Here is a 25,962-nt window from a genome sequence, read left to right as displayed (position 1 = left end):
GTCAGAACTTTAATAACTTTAATGTCTTAATAAGCAGTTCAAATTGCTGAGAAGGGAAAACAGAATACAATGAACCCCCAAATGCTTTGACCTGAGAAGCCCTTGGTAGCCCAGCATCTACATCTTCCAGAACTTGGGTTCTGTGGCATAGTGCTCAGGAAACACTGAATCAGGACATGAGCTATTTAAATGATGATGTTCTGTCCAGGGTTTGATCAGGGCACTGGTAATTCAACATATAATAGATTGCTTACCTTTCTCCTGGATGTGGTCAGCCTCCTGGATGTGGTTGAAATGCCAGTACTCCAAGGTTTTGCTCAATAAAGGTCAATGCTGCAGGAGCAGACAAGTGACTCAGCTGGTGGGATGCAGGTGGACACTGTGATCTCTTGGGAGCCCATCTTCCCTCTTTTTTGGAGAACACACTGGCCTGGACAGGGAGATAAAAGGCCTGAAGAAGCTTTATTACAAAGTTCACGCTTTTCTATTTAGAAAAGGTCTCAATTCCAGGTTTGGTAATGGGGTGTACCTACTTGAAGGGAATATAAAGCAATTATTTTCGGGGGGATCTGAAAACACTTCCTGTTAGATTGCTATTTGTCCAGGAACCCAGATGCAGGCAGCAGTCCCTCTCTGGGAGATCCAGAGCTGAAGCTGAAGAACAGGCATGGTACAGGGGTGAGCAGGTGCTGCCCGTCCCTCCCCTCTCCATAGGCCTACTGGGCATAGGTGGTGCATCCCACAGGATGGGTGGGAGGGCCTTCTTGGCCCTCACAGTAGCCACAGTCACCTAATCTGTGCTTCCTTCTCTGCAGACATTTGCATGATAATTCCATCCTGTTTAGTGAAGGAAAGAAGATCGTGCCTATAAAAACATACAAGAGGGCTTCAAATCTCTTCAACCTCCCTTGAGACTTTCCTGGAACTGAACAAGTATATTCAAGACCATTCCAGATGAGTACTATTTTTCTTGACTCAATGTCAGTCAGGATACGGGGTTCTATGCATTTTCTACAATACTGCTCACTGCTGGAGTAGCCATCACCTCCTGCCAATCATGACCACTGTGTCCTACACTCATATGCCTACTTGTCCCTTTTTCTGTGCACTGTCCAAATCATTTCTGTCCCTGGGTCTTAGATATGGCAGTATTGGAAGCATCTGTGTTTCCTCCAAGGGGCTACTTAGGCTGCAGTAACAAACAACCCCTGCATTTCACTGGTTTAAAGAGGCAAAAACTACATTTCTAGCTCATTCCACATGCTTATCTCTCATCAGCAGGGGACTCTGCATGGGTCTCACTCAGAGGTTCAGACTAACAGATCCTACACCATCTAGAGAACAGCTAGTCACATAGTAGAGAGATGGGGGGAACATCACGAATCTTGAATTGACTCTAAGACTTTTGCTCACATGAGTATTTTTCATAACAGCTATCATTTAATGAATACCCACTCTGCGTCAAACACTTTTTAAACATCAGGTCATTTAATCCTCAACCACGACACATTTATGAAATATTTATTTCCTCCATTTTTAAAGTAAGAGACCTGAATCACAGAGATATTAAGCAATTTATTGTAAATCTAGCAAGTGGCAGAAACTGGCTTTGATTCTTCAGCCAGCTCCCAAATCCCTGCCTTTAGCTACTTTGCCTTCTTCACTTGAAAACATTCTCTGATTCCTGAGCTTATTTATGTAAAACATCTTAGAAAAATATGACAGTGAAATCATAGTTATAAATTTAAAGAACTGTCTTATTGAAAGGGGAAATTTTAAATGAAAAATCAAAATTGTATCTGCAAAAAGCATATAACAATTAGTGCAATACTTGCATTTGTCTTTGTTCATCAGTGAAAGTGAGTGAAACTGCTAGCATATCTTCCCACTTATGCTTGTGAAAAGAAATTCATGTGCTCAGTAATTATTTTTAGTAGTCTCCCCTTAGCAGACATTTTGTTTTCTGAGGTTTCCATTACTGGTGGTCATCCACAGTCCAAAAATATTACATGGAAATTTTCAGAAATAAACAATTCATAAGTTTTAAGTTTCTTACCATTTGGAGTAGCGTGATGAGGTGTTGCACGGTCCCACACCATCCCATCTGGGACATGAATCCTGCCCTCAACTAGGTGTCCATGGTGTGTATGCTCCTTGACTGTGAGTCACTCAATAGCCATCTTGATTGCTATGTCACAGTGCTTGAGTTCAGGTCACCTTTATTTTACTTTATCATAGCTCCAAAGTGCAAGAGTAGTGGTGCTAGCAATTTGGATATGTAAAAGAGAAGTCACAAAAATGTCTTTTTTTAAGTGAAAAAGTGGATGTTTTCCACTTAATAAGGAAAGAAAAAAATAGTATGCTATACTTGTTAAGATCTGCAGTAAGAATGCATGTTCTACAATTTCTTCATGAAATTATAAAGAAGGAAAAAGAAATTCATGCATAGTATATACAGTTTGAATATCCCTTACTGGAAATGCTTGGAACCAGAAGTGTTTCAAATTTTTGATTTTTTTGGATTTTGGAATATTTGCATATATATAATGAGATATCTTGGGGATAGGACCCAAGTCTAAACATGAAATTCATTTGTGTTTCATATATACCTTATATAAATAGCCTAAAAGTAATTAGTATAATATTTTTAATAATTTTGTGCATGAAACAAAATTTGTGTTGTTATGTATGGAATTTTCCACTTATGGCATCATGTGGATGCTCAGAGAGTTTTGGATTACAGAGCTTTTGGATTTTAAATTTGCAGATTAAGGATGCTCAGCCAGTAGAGGGATCAGTACTACTCAAAGTGTTAAGCATCCACTAGGGATCTTGGAACATACCCATTGCAGATAAAGGGAAACTACTGTATTTTCTGTTTTTTTTCCCCAAACATCTCTTCACAAGCCTCTGAATCTCAATTCGCATTTTAAAAGAATTTTCAGTGCCAGAGCCCACTGATACCTTCCCTGCTGCCCAGAAGTCACTAATCAGTGACATCAACTTTCCATTTGATAGCCTTGACTTCATGCTCAGAACCAAGAGAATGAGTTCACACACTTGTAATGATTAATGACTTGATTCATTCGGTTACCATTTGTCAAAATATTTACATATCCAGAATAGTTTGATGTTTTATGGGGATAATAAAAGTAAATATTTAAAATGCAGACAGTCTTAGAAAATCTAGAAAACATAGTAACTGAAGACTGTAGCCTTTCCAAAAAAGATGAAATTTCTCTAACCATGTCTTTCTGTTTCTCTCTGTCTCTCTCTCTCTCAATCTCTTTCACCCCCACCACCCCTTACCTAAACCCAGGTTCCTCTCACAGCTCAACTCTTTCCCTTGCCTACATGAAAACAAGAAAAACGGTTGTCATAAACACCCAAAGTCTGGTAGCCTTCTGTCTCCCTAACAATAGAATTTAAAATCCCTTCTATAGGGAATTAGTCTCTACTTGGGATGGCCCCTCATCTATCCACTCACAGAGGTCATACTTGCCTTTGGTTCCTAAACAGGAGTAGCTGGAGAGAAGAGGTCAGGGTTCAGAAATCTTCCCCTAGGGATGCAGGGCGATATAGTGCAATACTGCTGACAATGTCATAAAAGTCATGGGTTAAGAGTCAACTCTCAATCAAAGGCTTTGAAGAGGGACTTTGAAAGGAACTGTTAATTTTTTGCCTTTGCAACAGATTTTTTCCTGTTTCCTTAAATTAATCCACTACTTCTTTAGGTTTAGTTTTCCAAACAACCCTCAAAGTAAAAGTCTTATCATCCACAGGCAACATTGTTCAATCTTGGTTGTTAAGTCAAATGGCAAAAAGGAATGAATAGAAAGGGATTTCCTTGGAGAAGAATGTTGGTGGGCTTCTGAGTTCACAACATCTCTGAAAAAAGGCCCTCCTAGGTTTTCTAAGGGCCCAGTTCCCTATAACCTTCTGTAGCTCCCTCGGGTATCACCATCTTTCTTAAAGTTAGTCTAAGGAAAAAAAAAAAGTAGACTCAGTTATCTAATGAATTAAGGGAATTGACAGGGCCACTGCATTGGAGCACAACTCCACTGGGTGCCATTCACATAATAGTCTACATAATCAGTGAACCCTGGAATTATAGAACACAGCAGCCCTAGTAGGTGAGTGAGGGATAATGAAAGATTCTTTGATTTATTACTGATTATGCTTAAATGATCATAATTCATTCAATGAAGAAACAAGTTATTTAAGAACTTAATAAATTAATAAAGTCCAATTATTATCAGGAAGGGAAAAATAATAATATTTGAATTAGCATGCTCCTGTATTAGACACAACAAAAAATTATTTCTTTTTAATGCTTATATATTGACATATATACAAAGAAATTTACCTTAGATATTTGGGACCCCCTGCAATGCGGGAGTAAACTGAATCATCGCCTGCCTTTTCCTTTTCTCACTTTCATCAGGTCTCCAGTTTTGCTAAGGATAATGCTATATGCGTCTTAGAAATAATGATATCATATCTTTCTGGTCTTTGGCTTTTACAAGTTAGCTCAGAAAGGGTTAAAACTGACAATTCATCTAATAAGTTAACATGCATTGCAAACACATGAACAATGTTCTTGTGGATATGGGAGATTAGCACTTAACATCTATTCCACCTACCTTCCCGGGGGTCTTCCTGCACTCCAGAAGCTGAAAATAAAATCTCAAAACTACATTTATTGGACTCCCTTAGAGCTATGGTTCTGGATGTTATTTAATTTAGAAGACAGAAACAAGATAAGGACATGTTTTGTGCTGCTTCTGCCATTTCCCCCAGCGATTGCTGCAGTGGTGTTTGCTTCTCCTATACTGGCTTCTCTACTGTGGTGGCTTCATGAGGCAGGAGCAGTTCTCTCTGTGACCAGTGCTGTGGTGCTGCTCTTAAAGTCATACCTCAAAGCTCAACCTCGGCCTCTTTCTCATAAAAAGCATGTTGTGAAATAAATATTTGTAAATTACATTAGATGAATTATATTTCTTGCTACTGAATCTGATTCCAAGTTCACCCAAGGTCAGTTATAATAAAAAAAAAAACTTAAAATTGTGCCATGAGCTAGCAAAATGCTAGCTTGTGCAGCATTTAATGTTTGTGCAGTTGCAGTAAAACAAGTATTCTCAGCACTGCAAGTTGAAAAACAAATTAAATACAAGCTTTTTGGTAAGTTATTAGGTAATAAGACTCAAAAACTTTGAAAAGTTTCTTTTACTTAAAATCCTTCTTAAAATTCTAGCTTTAAAATATATTCTAAAAGTTGTATGGACTATGAGGTTCACCATGGTATTGTTCATAATAGTTAAAAATTGGAAACAAGCTAAAACTACAGTCATAGGGAATGTAAAATAATTATGTGTTGTCTGTATGATTGGCCATAGTAACACTGAGGTATGTTTACATGATTCTACTGAGTTTTTAAATCAAAATGGTAATTTTTTGTGCAGTTTGATAAAATAATGGCAAATAATACATGTAAACATGCAAAGAAAATATTGTCAATGAAGCAAAAAATGGAAATATAGTATTGTAAGATATATTTGGCAATATAAATGGAAATATACCTTCTGGACAAAATGGAATTTCTATTTCTAGATACTTGAGGAATTGCCACACTGTCTTCCACAATGGCTGAACTAATTTACACTCCCACCAACAGTGTAAAAGTGTTCCTGTTTCTTCACATCCTCTCCAGCATCTGTTGTCTTCAGATTTTTTAATGATCACCATTCTAACTGGCTTGAGATGGTATCTCAATGTAGTTTTGATTTGCACTTCTCTAATGACCAGTGATGATGAGCATTTTTTCATACGTTTGTTGGCTTCATATATGTCTTCTTTTGAAACGTGTCTGTTCATATCCTTTGCCTATGGGTTTGTTTGTTTTTTTCTTGTAAAGCTGTTTTAGTTCTTTGTAGATTCTGGATATTAGCCCTTTGTCAGATGGGTAGATTGCAAAAATGTTTTCCCATTCTGTTGGCTGCCGGTTCACTCTAATGATTATTTCTTTTGCTGTACAGAAGCTCTGGAGTTTAGTTAGATTCCATTTGTCAATTTTGGCTTTTGTTGCCAATGCTTTTGGTGTTTTAGTTTTAAAGTCATTGCCTATGCCTATGCCCTGAATGGTTTTGCCTAGATTTTCTTCTAGGGTTTTTATGGTGTTAGGTCTTATGTTTAAGTCTTTAATCCATCTGGAGTTAATTTTAGTGTAAGGTATAAGGTGTAAGGAAAGGGTACAGTTTCTGCTTCTGTATATTGCTAGCTGGTTTTCCCAACACCATTTATTAAACAGGGAATCCTTTCCCCATTGCTTGTTTTGGTCAGGTTTGTCAAAGATCAGATGGTTGTAGATGTGTGGTGTTGCCTCCAAGGCCTCTGTTCTGTTCCATTGGTCTATGTCTCTGTTTTGGCACCAGTACTATGCTGTTTTAATTATGGTAGCCTTGTAGTATAGTTTGAAGTCAGGTAGCGTGATGCCTCCAGCTTTGTTCCCTTTGCATAGAATTGTCCTGGCTATGTGGGCTCTGTTTTGGTTCCATATGAAGTTTAAGGTAGTATTTTTCCATTTCTGTGAAGAAGGTCATTGGTAGCTTGATGGGGATAGCAGTGAATCTATAAATTACTTTGGGCAGTATGGCCATTTTTACAATATTGATTCTCCCTAACCATGAGCATGGAATGTTTTTCCATCTGCTTGTGTCCTCTCTTATTTCCTTGAGCAGTGGTTTGTAGTTCTTCTTGAAGAGGTCTTTTACATCCTTTGTTAGTTTTATTCCTAGGTATTTTATTCTCTTTGTAGCAATTGTGAGTGACAGTTTGTTCTTGATTTGGCTCTCTGTTAGTCTGTTATTGGTGTATAGGAATGTTTGTGATTTTTGCACATTGTTTTTGTATCCTGAGACTTTGTTGAAGTTGCTTATCAGTTTCAGGAGATTTTGGGGTGAGACGATGTGGTCTTCTAAATATGCAATCATGTCATCTGCAAATAGAGACAACTGGACTTCCTCCTTTCCTATTTGAATACCCTTTATTTCTTTTTCTTGCCTGATTGCTCTGGCTAGAACTTCTAATACTATATTGAATAGGAGTGGTGAGAGAGGGCATCCTTGTCTAGTGCCAGATTTCAAAAGGAATGCTTCCAGTTTTTGCCCATTCAGTATGATATTGGCTGTGGGTTTGTTATAAATAGCTTTTATTATTTTGAGACACATTCCACTGATACCTAGTTTATTGAGAATTTTTAGCATAAAGGGCTGTTTAATTTTGTTGAAGGCCTTCTCTGCATCTATTGAGATTATCATGTGGTTTTTGTCTTTGGTTCTGTTTATGTGGTGGATTACGTTTACAGACTTGTGCATGTTGAACCAACCTTGCATCCCCGGGATGAAGCCTACTTGATCATGGTGGATAAGCTTTTTGATGTGCTGTTGCAATCAGCTTGCCAGTATTTTATTGAAGATTCTTGCATCTATGTTCATCATGGAGATTGACCTAAAGTTTTTTTTGTTGAGTCTCTGCCAGGTTTTAGTATCAGGATGATGTTGCTTTCATAGAATGATATGGGAAGGATTCCCTCTTTTTGTATTGTTTGGAATAGTTTCAGGAGTGGTACCAGCTCCTCTTTGTACGTCTGGTAGAATTCGGCTGTGAACCCATCTGGACCTGGACTTTTTTTGGTTGGTAGGCTATTAATTGCTGCGTCAACTTCAGCCCTTGTTATTGGTCTATTCAGGGTTTCAACTTCTTCCTGGTTTAGGCTTGCGAGGGTGCACGTGTCCAGGAATTTATCCATTTCTTCCAGGTTTACAGGTTTATGTGCGTAGAGTTGTCTATAGTAATCTCTGATGGTAGTTTGTATTTCTGTGGAATCAGTGGTGATACCCCCATTATTGTTTTTTATTGCATCTATTTGAGTCTTCCCTCTTTTATTTTTTTTAATAATCTGCTAGCAGTCTGTCTATTTTGTTGATCTTTTCAAAAAATCAGCTCCTGGATTGATTTTTTTTTTTTTTTTGAGACAGAGTCTTGCTCTATTGCCAGGCTGGAGTGCAGTGGCATGATCCTGGACTGTAACTTCCATTTTCCAGTTTCAAGAAATTCTCCTGCCTCAGCCTCTCAAGTAGCTGGGACTATAGTAGCTAGGACTATAGGCACACACCACCATGCCCGGCTAATTTTTTGTACTTTTAGTAGAGATGGGGTTTCACCATGTTAGCCAGGAGGGTCTTGATCTCTTGACCTCGTGATCCACCCGCCTTGGCCTCCCAAAGTGCTGGGATTACAGGTGTGAGACACCACGCCTGGCAGATTTATTGATTTTTTGAAGGGCTTTTTGTGTCTCTATCTCCTTCAGTTCTGCTCTGATCTTAGTTATTTCTTGTCTTCTGCTAGCATTTGAGTTTTTTTGATCTTGCTCCTCTAGCTCTTTCAATTTTGACAATAGGGTGTCAATTTTAGAGCTTTCCTCGCTTCTCATGTGGGCATTTATTGTTATAAATTTCCCTCTAGACACTGCTTTAAATGTGTCCTAGAGATTCTGGTGTGTTGTGTCTTCATTCTCATTGGTTTTGAAGAACACCTTTATTTCTGCCTTCATTTCATTGTTTATCCAGTTGACATTCAGGAGCCATTTGTTCAGTTTCCATGAAGCTGTGCGTTTCTGAGTTAGTTTCTGAATTCCGAGCTCTAACTTGATTGCACTGTGGTCTGAGAGACTGTTTGCTATTATTTCCATTCTTTTGCATTTGCTGAGGAGTGATTTACTTCCTATAATGTGGTCAGTTTAAGAGTAGGTATGATGTGGTACTGAGAAGAATATATATTCTGTCAATTTGGGCTGAAGAGTTCTGTTGATGTCTATTAGGTCCACTTGGTCCAGATCTGAGTTCAAGTCTTGGATATCCTTTTTAATTTTCTGTCTTGTTGATCTGTCTAATATTGATAGTAGAGGGTTAAAGTCCCCCACTATCATTGTGTGGGAGTCTAAGTCTCTTTGTAGGCTGTTAAGAACTTGCTTTATGTATCTGCATGCTCCTATATTGGGTGTGTATATATTTATGATCATTAGCTCTTCTTGCATTGATCCTTTTACCATTATGTAATTCCCTTCCTTGTCTCTTTTGATCTTTTTTGGTTTAAAGCCCATTTTATCAGAGACTAGGATTGGGACTCCTACTTTTTTTGCTCTCCATTTGCTTGGTAAATCTTCCTCCATCCCTTTATTTTTAGCCTATGTGTGTCCTTGCATGTGAGATAGGTTTCCTGAATACAGTAAACTGATGGGTCTTGCCTTTTTATCGAATTTGCCAGTCTGTGTCTTCTGATTGGGGTATTTAGCCAATTCACATTTAAGGTTAATATTTTTATGTGTGAATTTAATCCTGCTATTTTGATGCTGTTTGTTTTGCCCATGAGCTGATGTAGTTTCCTCATTGTGTCGATGCTCTTTACCATTTGGTACATTTCGGAGTGGCTAGTACTGGTTGTTCCTTTCTATGTTTAGTGCTTCTTTCAGGGGTGCTTGTAAAGCAGGCCTGGTGGGGATGAAATCTCTGAGTAATTGCTTGTTTGTAAAGGATTTTATTTCTCCTTCACTTATGAAGATTAGTTTGGCTGGATACGACACTCTAGGTTGAAAGTTTTTTTCTTTAAGGATGTTGAATATTGGCCCCCACTCCCTTCTGGCGTATAGGGTTTGTGCCAAGAGATCTGCTGTGAGTCTGATGGGCTTCCCTTTGTGGGTAACCAGACTTTTCTCTCTGGCTGCGCTTAGCATTTTTTCCTTCATTTCCACCCTGGTGAATCTGACGATTATGTGCCTTGGGGTTGCTCCTCTTGAGGCATATTTTTGTGGTATTCTCTGTATTTCCTGGACTTGAATGTTGGCCTCCCTTGCTAGGTTGGGGAAGTTCTCCTGGATAATATCCTGAAGAGTGTTTTCCAGCATGGATTCATTCTCCCTGTTACATTCAGGTACACCTATCAAATGTAGATTTGGGGTTTTGTTTTGTTTTGTTTTGTTTTTTCACATAATCCCATGTTTCTTGGAGGCTTTGTTCATTTCTTTTCATTCTTTTTTTCTCTAATCTTGCCTTCTCGTTTTATTTTGTTGAGTTGATCCTGAATCTCTGATATCCTTTCTTCTGCTTGGTTGATTTGCTATTGAAACTTGTGTATGCTTTGTGAAATTCTCGTGTTATGTTCTTCAGCTCCATTAAGTCGTTTATCGTCTTCTTCTCTAAGTTGGTTATTCTATTAGCATTTTATCTAACCTTTTTTCAAGGTTCTTCGCTTCTTTGCATTGGGTTAGAACATGTTAGTTTTGCTCAAAGAAGTTTGTTATTACCCACCTTCTGAAGCCTGCTTCTGTCAATTCATCAGATTCATTCTCCATCCAGCTTTGTTCCCTTGCTGGTGAGGAGTTGTGATACCTTGGAGGAGGAGAGGCATTCTGGTTTTTGGTGTTTTCATCCTTTTTGAGCTGGTTTCTTCCTGTCTTCATGGATTTATCTACCTGTGGTCCCTGTAGTCGTTGACTTTTGGATGGGGTCTCTGAGTGGACATCCTTTTTGTTGATGTTGAAGATATTTCTTTCTGTTTTTTTAGTTTTCCTTCAAACAGTCAGGTTCCTCTGCAGGACTACTGGAGGTCCACTCTAGACCTGCATGTCTGGGAATCACCTGCAGGGGCTGCAGAACAGTAAGAGCTGCTGCCAGTCTCTTATTCTGCCATCTTCGTCCCTGAAGGGTACCCACTAGATGTCAGTCAGAGTTCTCCTTTATGAGGTGCCTCTTTGGGTCTACAGGGGTTGGGGAGCCACTTGAGGAGATAGTCTGTCCCTTATCAGAGTTCAAGTGCTATGCTGGGAGCTCTGTTGTTCCATTCAGAGCTGCTGGGCAGGTATGTTTAAGTCTGCTGCAGTGGAACTCATAAACGCCTATTTTCCCAGGTGCTCTGTCCCAGGAAGGTGGGGCTTTATTTATAAGTTCCTGACATGTTGCTGCCTTTTTTCAGAGATGCCCTGCCCATCAAGGAGGCAGTCTAGTCACAGTCTGCCAGCAGAGGCATTGCTAAGCTGCCACAGGCTCTGCACAACTGCTGTGTAAACTTCCTTGCGGTTTTGTTTACAGAGGTACGGTTAGAACGCCCTCAGTAATGGCAGTCTGCCTCAGTAATGGTGGACTGCCTCGGCAGTGGCAGACTGCCTCAGTAATGGCAGATGCCCTTCCCCCCACAGAGCAGGACCATCCTGGGTCCAGCTGCGCTTGCCGCAAAACTCTGAATCCAGAGCATTTCAGATTGTTGGTCTTTGTGAAGATGGAACCTGCTGAGCCTGATCACTTGGCTCCCTGCTTCCTGTCCCCTCTTTTCAGTTGAATGGGCAGCTCTGTCTCCCAGGCATTCCAGGCACCAGTTGAAATGGCTGCCCAGATTTGTGTGAGTTCTTGTGCAGCAACCCATGGTGCTGGCTAAAACAGCTGTGCTGGAAACTTGTGGTGCTTTTCCGCCCGGGAATCTCCTGGTTTGTGGGTGCTAAAAACTGCAGGAGTAGTGCAGTGTCTGAACCAGAGTGCTGGAGTGGATGGAAAAGCCCCCATGGCCTCTGTCGGGTGGTGGGGGTGTCTTCTGGGGATTGCACTTCCAGGGTGAGGCAGTGCCCTACCCTGCCTCAGCTTGTCCTTCTTGGGCTATGCCCACTGTGAAAACAGTCCCATTGAGATGTATCTGGTACCTTGTTTAGAAATGCAGTGATAACTCACCCTCTGCATTGCTCTCGCTGGGAACTGCACTCCAGAGCTGTTCCTATTCAGCCATCTTCCAGGCAGTATTTTAATCTATTTATTCACTGGTCTGGTTTCCTCCTTAATTTTTAAAATTAAAAGGTACAATAGAAAAATTAAAAAAGAAAATAATGTACCCCACCACGAAAAAACTTTTTTTGGTTAAGTTTTTACTGCTCAAGTTCACCACTGCCCCTACCCCATCATCCCGTATTTACTGAGAAAGCCCTTTAATATCACAAGACTCTAATGCCATGCACTGATTTTTATGATCTTACTGAAAAACTGTTGGGTGCATAGGAAAGTATTTGTGCATGGTGTCTGTATGCATATCATATATCATTTTGGATTGCCAGACAGCAAAGGAAGAACACCATAAACACTAATTTTTACTCCTAGATGGCTTAGTAATTTGCTAAATTTCCTTGTAATTGCTTCTAATTATTCATTACATTAGAGTAGAAGGTGGCAGCTATAAATTTTCAATGAAAACAAAAGTTAAACACAATGCATCCAAATGTCTCTGCAGACCCAAGTGGCAACCTGTTTTTCATATTAGGGAAATCCAACAGACGCTAGCAACACATGCTGCTTCTTAATGTAATGAATGAGAGTCAGCCAAGGAAATAACACTATGCTGGCTTTGTGAAGAGACTGCAGAAGTGGCTCATCAACCTCATCCATGCATCAAAGCATTTCAGGAGATGACTCCCAGGGTGAGGTGTTTTCACTAACCCCCTGCATTCTTCCCTGTGAGGTGTCAGCAGTTCTGGCCATTGCTTGACTCTTCTTTCTTTCTTCCTTCCTTCCTTCCATCCTTCCTCCTTTCCTTTCCTTTCCTTTCTTCTTTTTCTTTCTTTTTCTCTCCGTCTCCTTCCTTCCTTCCTTTTTTCCTTCCTTCCTTCCTTCCTTTCTTCCTTCCTTCGTTCACTAAATACATATTCGGCACCTGCCTTAAAGCGAAGCTATGTGGGAAACCAAGAAGACTCTCCTAAAAGAGGCTGAGGGAGGGCGATCTGCAAGTAAACTACCATGACCCTTCCAGATAGAAGTCTCTTCTATCTAGAAGGGGATTTGAAAAGCATCCATGGAGGAGGCAGCAATGGAATTGGACCTTGACACTTAAAATTTGACAGGGTACACTGCCACTATGGAAACAGTATGACAGTTCCTCAAAAGGCTAAGCACAGAACTACCATATGATCCAGCATTTCTACTTCTGGGTATATACCCCAAAGAAGTGAAAGCAGGGACACAAATTTGTGCATTCATGTTTATAGCAGCACTATTCACAATAGCCAAAGGTGGAGGCAACTTAAATGTCCATCAACAAATGAATGGATAAAGAAAATGTGTTATGTACATACAAAGGGATATTATTCAGCCTTAAAAATAAATGAAATTTGGATATATGCTACAACACAAATGAACCTTGAAAACATTATGCTAAGTGAAATAAGCCAGACATAAAAGAATAAATACTGTATAGTTCCACTTCTTTGGAGTACCCAGGATAGTAAAATTCATAGACAGAAAGTAGAACGGTGGTTGTAAGAGATGAGAAGAGGGAGAAATTAGTGTTTAATAGGTACAGAATTTCAGTTGGGAAAATGGAAAACTTTTAGACATGGATAGTGGCTGTATAACAATATGAATGCTCTTAATGCCAATAAGCTTTATACTTAACATGGCTAAAATGTCTATTTTGTATTATGTGTATATTATTACAATTTTAAAAGTATTTAAAAATTTTGACACTGTATATGAAGGAGGAAGGGCACTTGAGACAGAGTACAGGGGTGGGAAATTATGGGCTATAGAGTGAGGAGGTGGGAAATTATGGGCTATAGTCAGAAAATAGGGAGGAGACTACCTTGACAGAAGGATATTGGATGCATGATAAGAACAGTAACAATAATAACAGTACTAGTCTTCATAAATACAACCTTTAAAGAGCATTACTTTTAGTGGTCTGGACAGAAGACTAAACCAGCCACAACATTCTCTTAAGCCAAAGGCTAATCCAGAGCAAGGCACGAACTCGTTTCAATTCTATGAAGGTTGAGAAAGGTGAGGAAGTTGCAGAAGAAAGTTTTGAGGCTAGCAAAAGATTGGTTCATGCGGTTTAAGAAGCCATCTCCATAACATAAAAGTGTAAGGTGAAACACCAAGTGTGATGTAGAAGCTGCAGCAAGATATCCAGAAGATCTAGCTAAAATCATTGATGAACACGGCATACTACACAGCAGATTTTTCATGTAGATGAAACAGTCTTATATTGGAAGATTTCAAAGCTTCAAAGGGTAGGCTGACACTCTTGTTAGCAACTAATGCAGCTGGTGACTTTAAGTTAAAGCCAATACTCATTTACCATTCTGAAATCCTAGGGCCCTTAAGAATTATGCTAAATCTACTCTGCCTGTTCTCTATAAATGGAACAACAAAACCTGTTTACAGCATGGTTTACTGAATATTTAAGCCTACTGTTAAAAACTACTGCTCAAAAAATGAGATTTCTTTCAAAATATTACTGTTTATTGACAATGCACCTAGTCACCCTAGATCTCTGATGGAGATATACAAGGAGATGAACATTGTTATTATGCCTGTAAACACAATGTCCATTCTGCAGCTCACGGATTAAGAGTACTTTTGACTTTCTAGTCTTGTTATTTAAGAAATACATTTCATAAGACTATAGCTGCCATAGATGGTGAGTCCTCTGATGGATCTGGGCAAAGTAAATGGAAAACATCCTGGAAAGGATTCACCATTCTAGATGCCATTAAGAACATTAGTAACTCACGGGTGGAGGTCAAAATATCAACATTAACAGGAATTTGGAAGAAATTCATTCCAACATTTATGCATGACTTTGAGGGGTTCAAGACTTCAATTGAGGAAATCACTGCCAAGATGGTAGAAATAGCAAGAGAACTAAAATTAGAAATGGAGCTTGAAGATGTGACTGAATTTCTGCAATATCATGAGAAAACTTGAATGAATAAGGAGTTGTTTATTATGGATGAGGAAAGAATGCTTTCTTGAAATAGAATCTACTCCTGGTGAGGATGCTGGGAATGCTGCTGCAATGAAACAAAAGATTTCGAATATTGCATAAACTTAATTTGCTAAAGCAATGGCAGGGGTTAAGAGGACTGACAAATTTTGAAAAGTTCCACTGTGTGTAAAATGCTATCAAACAGCATTACATGCTGAAAAGAAACCTTTTGTGAAAGCACAAGTCAACTATTGTGGCAAATCTCGCTGTGGTCTTATTTTAATAAGTAGTCACAGCCACCCTAGCCTTCAGTAATCACCATCCTCATCAGTCAGCAGCCATCAATATCAAGACAAGATCTTCTACCAGTGAAAAGATTACAAGCTGAAGGTTCAGATGATTGTATTTGTTTTACAATAAAGTACTTTTAATTAAGGTATCTACATTTTTAATGACAAATGTCTTAATAGATTACAATATAGTGTACTTAACAGACTAAAGTATAATGTAAACATAGCTTTTATATGCACTGGGAAATTTAAAACTTTGCGTGACTTACTTTATTGTGGTATTCACTCTAGTCTGGTGGTCCAAAACCAAACCCACAATATCTCCAAGGCATACCTGTGCTTTTATTATCCTGAAGTTAGAGATAAGAAAGGTAGGTACAGGTCAGAGAGGGCAAATAATTTGCCCTGTAGGCATCAGAGCCTGCACCTGGCTGTGCCTGTATGTCCCTAAAGCGCATGCTACATGCTCCTACCTCCCATAGGAAGGTGGGAAGAGAAGTGGGTTGAACCACTGAACATCAGATTGTGAAGGTAGGCCTTAATGAGTAAATAGAAGAGATACAGGAAAGAATTTTGAGCTGCACAATGATATAAAGAGAACTATACCTAGGAATATTAATCTGACAGCTAACTGTAAGAGAGGTGAGAGGCAGAAAGCTAGAGAGAAACTTGGATTTTTTCCAGGGGATAATGATGACCTGATTGGAGAGGCTATGATGGAAAGAGAGAGGGTGGACAGAGACAGGAAGAATCCTCAAGGTCTCAGAAACTGAAGATGAGGAGAATAAGATACTTTCAGATATTATTCTGTTTTTTAATACTGGAAAGACAGTATAACAGTCAGACGCAGGAAGCCCAGGGAAGGAAACAGGTTTGTGAAAGAAGAGAGTATATTGTGTTGGGGACACTTTGAGTGGGAAATGCTGTCAGATCTGATTGATGAGTGAAGGTATTCCCGAGACTGTGTGAGAGTGAAGGTGTCAGATTTCGGCTTGAGAAGTCAAAGCACCCATTCAGGGAAACTATGGTAGCTGGTGTGATGGTTGGTATCCCAGGGCTGAGACCTATACATTTAAGCATTTAGGAGTTCCCAAGATGCTGGTGGGCTCTCTGCCTGTAAATTCATCCAGTCAACCCTCTCCATCCATGCACAGCAATGCTACCTATCATCCATGAACAAATAACAAAGGAATCCCAGACACTGGGGAATATCTCAAACATGAATAAGAATGACCAAGATGAGCAAACACAAACAAATGACCTCAGAGGAACTGGTGATCACTCAGTGAACCAAAATCATTCTCATTTGTATTCTGCAAGAGTTTGATACAAAATTGTATTCATGGAAGGAGAACATGCTGCCATTATAAAAGAACAACCAGCAATCCATGAGGAATTCTTTGAAAAAAAAATTATCTATGTTATAGTAAAAAAAAATTTCAATAGGAAATATAGAGATTAAAGTCAAGTAAATATCCCAAAAAGCTGACCAACTAATTAACAACACCTAAGAAAAATGATAAGAGGCCCAGATGATGAATTCAGGAGGGCCAATATCTGACCAATCAAAGAAATGATACAAGAATGAAAGCTCATGGGTGTATTTGTTCCATATGTTCATTAGATTTCCAGCTTAAGGAATAGACTAATCATGCCCAGATAGATCCCTATACAACTTCCACACCAAGAATAAGGAGACCCTAAAATCTTCCAGAGCTAAAAAGACAGGCCACATTCATGGATGCTGTGGCCATGGGAGCAAGGTGGACAGGAGAAGCCATGCATGAGACACTCTCCAAGTAAAGACTTCAGTCTTAAAGGACCCTCCTTGGGCAGCACAGAGGAACGTCCTGATTAGCCAGAATTTAGTTATCTCCTATGTTTGCCACGACCTTCAGAAGAGAACTTCCTATTTGCAAATCAGTCCACAAGGGGATCTGATGCTACCACAGAAATGAAGTGATAGAGAGAAAAGGAGAGTCTCTTCTTCCATCACTAAAGGGACACTGGCCCACTGGGAACAAGGCTCTGAGTCATCAGGGTGTCCCAGTATCAGTGACAAAGTGCACAACCCTTGAGAAGGTAAGAGACCAAGACAACCTTCTGATTGATTGGTGGGAGTGGACAATCCCTCAGAGAAAGGAAACAAGTAAGTTTCATTCAAACTTCTCACATTCTATTGTCATTTCCTATTTATCAATTTCCTAATTAACTGTAAGCTTTGGGAAAGCAACATCTATATCTTATTTTGCATTTTTATCCTGCCCTAAACTAGTACTAGTGCAAATCAGGAGCTCAGAAAATGCTGAATGACTATATGGACAGATGGAGGGATGGATACATTTTCACTATTTTTAACACAGAAAAGGTGACAGTGGCTGTGGACCTGCCTCTACAAAGTATGCACATTCTGCTCTATTATTAAAAGAAGCTGCGTAATTGGGCTCTATTGTCACTCCTAACAACAAAAAAGACCATTTTGCCTGTCATTCTTCAAAAAAAAATGTGAATAATAAGTTTATATGAATTATTAAAACTTCATCTCTAAGAGAATTTCACTCTAAAAAAAAGAGTAAAATACAGCATTTTTCATACCATTACTATTCTTCAGATTGCATCTTTCATTCCTGCTTGCAGGACTGTCTTCTTGCACTGTTCCTAAATGATGGCAGCTTAAAACAGGATAGAATAGGTGATTCTCTCAGGAACAAAGGAAGTCCAAAGGTAGTCCATCCAGGGGCCCAGTGCCTGTCTTTCCATCTCAGCATCTTAGCATCTTCAAGGTCACCTCATAGCCACCACATGGTCCAAGATGACAGCCATCATACCCATGCCAGGAGACATCAGAAGGAAGGGAAAAAGGGCATGTGTTGAACCTTCACCATGAGTCATTAAAGAAGCTTCTTGCAAGATACATACAACCTCCTGCTTTACATACACTCCATTGGCCTCCCAGCTGCAGATGCTGGAGAACCGTATCTTTCAACTGAATAAATTAAGGTCCTCTTACTAAAGAAAAAGGGGAAGATGGATACTCGGGAGCAAATCAGGGTCTCCCACATGACAGTCAGATGTGGTGTGGGTATTACTGGGACCTCAACCTAAAGCCCTCTTTTCAGGGAAAACTAACCCATATCCATGGCTTTCAATGCCATGTTATGCCACTGGTTATAAACCCGTCTTTTTTCAGCACTCCATGCTCCAGAGATTTGGATTTTTTTTTATAGACTGTTGACCTTGGAATACCAAATAACACTATACTGTGATCTTATACTTGAACCTAGGTGTTCTCATCACCAAGGACAGAGCTAGGATTCAGAAAATAATGTTTGAATCAGAATATTGTCAGTAGTGAGGAAGCTAAAGAAGCGCAGAAAGGGAAAGGGCTAAGCAGGCCATTTCTTTAGGAGGAAACTTCTGTGTCAGGGGTCTCTGGAAGCACTGAGGGGGAGTGAGAGGGCTGAGCTGCTCTGCTTCCCCCTTCCTCACTGATTCCAGAGAGACACATGGCTGCCTCCACAGGCCCTTGCTGCCTGCATGTTCATTCTTTAGACATTCCCTAGTGACACATCTGCAAGTATATCCCTGCAAAATCCTGGCTAGCCTGGAGTATCCTCCAAGCAATCTGTATATTAAAAGTATTCCACCCAAGAAGTTTTTATTTTATTGAACATTATAGAATCATAATATAAAGTTTGGGTAATGAGAACCATTCATGTAAAATCAACAAGAAGAAAGTGAAGTCTGCTCTATGAAGGAGCCAGGCTAGGTACCATGGAGAAGCAAAACCTCCCCTCCACAAAGTACATACACACACTCAGACTCGAGAATATTCAATTTCCACTCTACCTAATTCGACTATTTCTTGTTTAAGTTTCTACTCTTCGTTGGGTACTCTGTTGAAGCACTTGAGATGTAAGGAAATAAATTACTCAGACTATGAAATGGTTCTATGTTTTCTGAATTTTAATAATGAAGAACTGAGAAGGATCAATTCTTGTTTTGGAATAAAAAGAACATTATTTATTTTTAACAGAGTTGCCAGCATTCAATTCTCCTGTAATGCATTTTTTAGATCTCAGAGATTATTACCATTAGCTGTCTACTTTCAAGATTTATTTTTTTCCTCAAATTTATTTTTATAGCAGCTAAAATAAAATATGTTTTGTTAAAAATTAGTTCAATTTCCCTTTCAAATAATATTGGACTAAATAACTCAGAAGTTTATCTAGATTTTTAAAAAATGCACGCATGTCACTTATATTCACATCATTCTTGTTAAAGGCATTTGGGTATTCTCAATTTTCTACCAATTTGACTATTGATGTATGTGGTTCTTTCTGCTTTGGTAGGACATTATTAGAACCACTAAGTGATTCTCATTCACTTACCAGAAAGAATCATCAGGGCAATGATCAAAAAACTTAAAGATAACATATCCAAGATAAGAACATATTTTCTTATAGTTGAAATGGGAAATAAGACATAACTGTCCTTTTTTTGTTAGAAAAATAATTATTTAGGTAAGAATATTTCTAATTAGAGAATTAACAGTGAGCTAAGGAAAAACAACTGTGATATACTAGGTTCAGAAACAGGGTTCCTGGAGATTGTACCCCAATGTTTGATGTCCTCTTTGATATCTGGAATGTGGATGGGAGGGCACCTGTTATTTCAGAGTGGAAAGAAGTTTCCTTTTTAGCTCTATGTAGACACTGGCACCCCACCTAAGGTCAGACAACTCTAGTTTGAAGGGACATTTTTGTGAGCTTCTTAGTTCTACAAAGTAAAACCCATACCATTTTCTGGGGCAGAGGGAGGCAGAGAGGACCTAAACTGTGCTCCATCATAATATAAAAAGCATCCATGCTCTAAGCAGAGTTATATGTTTGCAAAATTATAATAATACAATTGTAGAAATTGTATTATTGGGGAAGAAAAGCTATTCTTCTCCATCAGGCAAAAGAAGCGTTGGAGGCCTGGACAGGCCAAGAGCCTGCTTATCTGAAAAAGGTCTGTTGACACTGGAATTTGCATAATGGCCAGAGGATTAAGGCAGCAGATAGCCAGGCAATATTTTATGGATGGGCATGGCGAGTGGAACCCAGGGCAGTGATACTTAATAGCCAACCATGTGTATGGTCTCCTATATGGAAATTCTATTCTGCTTATCTCATGCCTTCAATAAAATGGTGTTAGATGTTACTGCATAGTCTTAGCTGTGCTCTGGGAAGCAGAAGAGAGGCTCATGGCCAGACTTGGGGCCCAGCAACGCAAGAAGAGGGGCAGCAGTCAGAAGGAATTACAAAATGGCAAGAACAAGGGGCCAGAAAGAGAGAGGGCTGCGTTTTAGGACAAGCAACAACTAGGATAGATCCATGAGATGCCTACGCATTTCCAGGGGGATCTCAGAAAGACTTGGGAAACACTTTTAAAAAAACATTTCTGGATGCATGAAAGGTGAGGATTCGGACCATACTGGATAAGATTAAAGGGAGGGATGACCTCTAAGGTTAAGAATGTGGAGACATGTATGTCAGACTTAGATGAGACCCTAAGAAGAAACCTAGTATGGTGCCACAACCATTCAAAGTGGGAAAGAAGAGTCTTTTTTTTTTTTTTTTTTTTTGAGACGGAGTTTCATTCTTGTTACCCAGGCTGGAGTGCAATGGCACGATCTCGGCTCACCGCAACCTCTGCCTCCTGGGTTCAGGCAATTCTCCTGCCTCAGCCTCCTGAGTAGCTGGGATTATAGGCACGCGCCACCATGCCCAGCTGATTTTTTGTATTTTTAGTAGAGACGGGGTTTCACCATGTTGACCAGGTTGGTCTCGATCTCTCGACCTTGTGATCCACCCGCCTTGGCCTCCCAAAGTGCTGGGATTACAGGCTTGAGCCACCGCGCCCGGCCGAAAGAAGAGTCTTTTTAACAAACAATGCTGGGATAACTACATACAAAAGAATGAAATTGAACTCTTACCTCACATCTTTAAAAAAAATTGACTCAAAATGAATCAAAGTTCGAAACATATGCACTGAAACTAGAACTCTTGAAGAAAACAGGGATAAATTTTTGTGTCTTCTGACTTGGCAATGGAATATTAAATATGACACCAAAAGTATTAAATATGAACAAAAAATAAAAAATAGATAAATTAGATGTCATTAAAATTTAAAACTTTTGTGCTTCAAAGGACACTATAAAGAAAGTGAAAAGACAATCCACAGAATGGAAAAATTATTTGCAAATCATATATATGATAAGAGTCTTGTATCCAGAATACATAAAGAACACTTATAGCTCAATAACACAAAGGCAAATAACCCAATTGAAAATGGGTAAAGAATCTTTATAGTCATTTCTTCAAAGATATATAAATAGCTAATAAACACATAAAAAGACGCTCAACATCATTAATCACCAGGGAAATGCAAATCAAAACCAAAGATACACTTCACACCCACTAGGATGAGTACCATAAAAAATTATTGTCAGATAATAACAAGTGTTAGGATGTGGGGAAACTGGAACCCTCATATATTGCTAGTGGGAATGTAAAATGGTGCAGTTACTTTTGAAAACAGTCTAGCACTTTCTCGGCTGGGCACAGTGGCCCACTCCTTTAATCCCAGCACTTTGGAAGGCCAAGGCGGGTGGATCACCTGAGGTCAGGAGTTCAAGACCAGCCTGGCCAAAATGGTGAAACCTTATCTCTACTAAAAATACAAAAAAATTAGCCAGGCATGGTGGTACATGCTTGCAGTCCCAGCTGAGTAGCTGAGTGGCTGAGGCTGAGGAAGGAGAATCACTTGAACCCAGGAGGCAGAGGCTGCAGTGAGCTGAGATCATGCTGGCCTGGGTGACAGAACAAGGCTCCATCTCAAAAAAAAAAGAAAAAGAAAGAAAGAAAGAAAAGAGTTTAGCACTTTCTCAAATGGCTAAACATAAAGTTACCATGTGAAGTTCTTAGGTATATACAGTTACCCCTTGGTATCCATAGGAGATTGGTTCCAGTCCACCCCCATCCCTGGCCCAGGATATCAAAATCCATGGATGCTCGAGGCCCTTATAAAAAATGTAGTATTTGCATTCAGCCTGCTACACACATCCTCCTATATACTTTAAATAATCTCTAGTTTACTTATAATACCTAATTCAATGTAATGCTATGTAAATAGTTTCTATAGTATATTGCTTTTTAAATGTGTATTTTTATTGTTATATTGTTTATTTTATTTTTATTTTTCAAATATCTTCGATCTGTGATCCATGGTTGCATGAATCCACAGATGTAGAACCTACAGATACAATGGGTCAACTGTACTCAAAAGAAATGAAAACCATATGTTCACACAAAAACTTGCACAGAATGTTTATAGTAGCATGAACAATGACCAAAAGGTGGGAGCAACCCAAATGTCCACCAACTAATGAATGGATGAACGTAATGTGGCAATATCCACAAAATGGAATATCATTTGACCATAAAAAGAAAATAAATAGTGATTCATATTACAACATGCAAGAATCTTGAAAACATCATGCTATGTGAAAGTAATCACTTACAAAAGACACATATTATGTGATTATATGAAAGGTCTAGAATAGTTAAATCTATAGAGATAGAATGTAGATTAATGGTTGCCTAAGGCAGGTGGAGTGGGAGTTACAGAATTTCTACTAATGTAGGATTTCTTTCTGGGTTGAAAAGAAAGTTCTAAAATTGACTGTTGTGAAAGTTGCACATACTTGTGAACATACTATACCGCTGAATTCTACACTTTAATGGGTGCATTATGTTACATGATTAATATTTCCATACGGCTGGTATATATTAGTAATATATATGTAATTTATATGGTATATATGTGGTATATGATATATATAGTAACCTCGTTTGCCTTTTACTTTAGATGCAACTGGACAACTCATCTTTTCAAGGCCAGACTCTTCCATAATGTTAAGGGCCTCCAGGGAAATGAGATCTACCACTTCCTGCAACTCTTAACTTCAAACAACCCTCAAGGCCAGATCACTGTCCTTCAGGACTAGAAATATCAATTCTCTACTACTTAGAACCTCTGCTAAATTTACTAAGAAATCTTAGTATTCTACAACAGAGGTCTCAAATTTAGATACCTGAAGGGACAAGCCAATTAGAAATGTGTGGCGGTGGCTCAGTAAGGCAGTGATGGGGCATTCAGTGAACTGCAGCTACAAATGGACACCTAGAGTTGAACAATGTGAGGGCCATGAAAATTCACCGAAGACATTAAAAATTAAAACAAAAGAGAAACAAGCAGCACAAAACTAATGTAATGTCAAGGAAGAAAAGCAGATCTCTGGACAAGATTTCCCCACTGGGCCCCCAGCTCATTTTCTTTGTTCTAGAAGAGACGAGCGATAGCTGTAAGTTTGCTATTTTTCCTTTTCCAGACTGAATTTTCCAGCTTTCTCAAGAGCATGTAAGTCAAAAAAAATCATCTTTCTTTCTTTCAGTTATTTTCACTTCTGGTGCTGGTTGTGCTCTCGGCTGACATGCTAGTTAAAATCTCCATTTCATCCTGGAGAGTGTCCTATGTCTGAGCCTCTGCTTTGGGCCTTCAGTATTGGCTTGTGTTCCCCCATATTTGAATCTGCAGTGTTGAAAGGCAAACTGGACAGACAGGGTGGCTAGTCATTTCTGGTTCTCCCATCGTATCTCAGATAGTCTGACTACATCATCTACAAATTCCCACATGTTCCTCTCTGATCCTAGCTGCAGCCCTCATTAGTGTTGAATTGATTTCTGGGGCTGCATCACCTGGTCAATGCCCATCCCCTGCAGTGAGAGGTAAAAGGCTGCAGTCCCCGTGGGGCGCTTGTGCTTACTGTAAACCCATCCAGACTCCCTGCCATGTGTTTGCACACAGCCCTCACCTCTTCAGCTTCCATCCGCAGGATGTGGCTCCACAGCAAACATTTTAGCAAAGTGCATTTTGGGGGTTGAAATATGAGTACCAAAGGGATACTTTGCAGTTAAGGGGAAGTAGGACATCCCAATCCTCATACATAGAATATCTCTTAATGGCCAAGCATGAAAACTTGGATTTTATCTGAGCCTGTAACTCTATTTCTAAATTCACCTATTCTGTGGGACAGGCAGTTCCTTTTCACAAGCTTTCTTGGTAATAGTCCAGATCTGCACCCTGGTCTGCACTCAGAAGGCACAGGTCTGGCCAGGGCTCCTGGCCTGGGCTGTCACCTGGGTCTGTGACTCCAGGTGGTTCTCAGCAAGGCGGCTCTTTCCTGGTCTGTATGCTGCCAAAGTCTCGGAGTGAATTGCTGTATCTGATTCAGAGAACCGAGGAGGTGATGCCCCACTGATCCTCCGTGCCTGATACACTTTCCAGGTGGGGCAATGCCCCACCTTGCCTCGGCTGGACACCTTTGGGCTGCTTTCACTGCCTTTTTTGGGGGGTTAATCCTGCTGTTCAACCAGTCCCTTTAAAACAAAACTGGTACCTCGCTCGGAGACGCGGATATCACTCTGGTTCTGTCTCACTCAGTGGTAGCTGCACTCCAGAGAAGCTTCCTTTTGGCCATCTTCCCCACTTCCTACCATCTCCATTGTAATCTTACGGGACCACCACTGGGATCACCATCGTATATGCAGTTCATGGTTGACTGAAATGTTGTTATGCAATGCATGACTGGAATAGCAAAATACAAAGTCATCAGCAAACCTTTGGATCTAGGTTACCTAAAAAAACACCACTTATCTTTCTACCATAAATGGTGCACACGCGCACACGCACACACACACACACACACACACACACACCCTACTGTAAATACAAATACATATATATGAGAGAACTCTTTCTCTCTCTCTCTCTCTACACACACACACACATGCACATATGTATATGAGAAAACCCTCCTTACTTGGGCAAAGTATAGAGGAATTTAAGCTGGGCAGCCTGACTTTGAGGGCACCATAGTGTTTTCTTCAAGAGAGAGAGGCTCTACATTTAATGAATGCAATTCATTTAGTCACAGACAGATTTTTTCAGAAGGGCATGAGTAATCCATCAGCCCTTTGAGAAAATGGACAAAATATTCTACAAGATTGTGCTCTCCTGTCAATTGATTCCTATCTTGATTTTCTAGGCAACTGAATCCTAAAAAAGTGAAGCCCTTCTTTGAGTCACTAGAAAGTTCTACATGTCATTATAAATCAACGCATTAGCTTTCCAATTTATACATACAACACTTTTGGCAAGTATAGTTACTGTGAAATCAGCCAATGATTTCTGAATGAGCCAATCATCATCTTCGGACTACGTAAAACCAAGGACAAAACACTGGACCATGATGATCCTCCCTTCCTGCTCCATTCCATCCTCCTCCCCCATCAAAGGCTGTAACTCTGTGAGATCCAGTTGAAGACAGCCTTCTTGTCTCATTAAGGCTAAAATTATACAAGAATAGGTACATTTTAGCAGAGAAAAGAAATAGGAGAAGATAACATTTGTCGGTACAGAGAGAGGGTAGTTGTCGTACACTTCTGCACATAAACATAGTAGGTGAAGCAAAAAGTCTCTTCTTACTAATGAGGAGGTCAAACTTCCAGAGTGGTTTGGTAAGTCACAAGGAAATAGGGAGTCAAAAGATAACTACAGACATACATAGCTGGGCAAGACATGAGACACTCACACACAAATTCTCTGAGGATGAATATTTGACATCTTTTTCCCTTTCCTCAAGTCTCTATAATCACTTCCCCACCTCAGTCTGCTGATGGCCTCACCTCAACGTATTAGAAAATGGAAAGTGTTAAAGAATTATTAAAATATTTTTCCTACCTAGAAACCTTTGAAGTATTAAAGAGTT

The 25,962-nt window shown here is 39.6% G+C and overlaps 1 protein-coding gene across 2 annotated transcripts in view; it reads right to left on the bottom strand.

The window, feature by feature from the left end:
* Positions 1 to 25,962, bottom strand: part of CCDC171 (coiled-coil domain containing 171) — a 545,371-nt gene that overhangs the window by 167,530 nt on the left and 351,879 nt on the right. For both annotated transcript variants that reach the window (XM_074394866.1, XM_074394867.1), the window contains exons 28-30: positions 24,592 to 24,779; positions 17,682 to 17,758; positions 255 to 11,876 (exon numbers count right to left, since the gene is read on the bottom strand). In XM_074394866.1, coding sequence (XP_074250967.1) covers positions 24,725 to 24,779 — 55 coding nt within the window. In that variant the 3' untranslated portion in view covers positions 255 to 11,876; positions 17,682 to 17,758; positions 24,592 to 24,724. The remainder of the gene's footprint in view (positions 1 to 254; positions 11,877 to 17,681; positions 17,759 to 24,591; positions 24,780 to 25,962) is intronic.

Source organism: Saimiri boliviensis, chromosome 2, assembly GCF_048565385.1.
Source record: "Saimiri boliviensis isolate mSaiBol1 chromosome 2, mSaiBol1.pri, whole genome shotgun sequence".
Classification (NCBI taxonomy): Eukaryota; Metazoa; Chordata; class Mammalia; order Primates; family Cebidae; genus Saimiri; species Saimiri boliviensis.
This window is presented reverse-complemented; position numbering and strand designations above follow the sequence as displayed.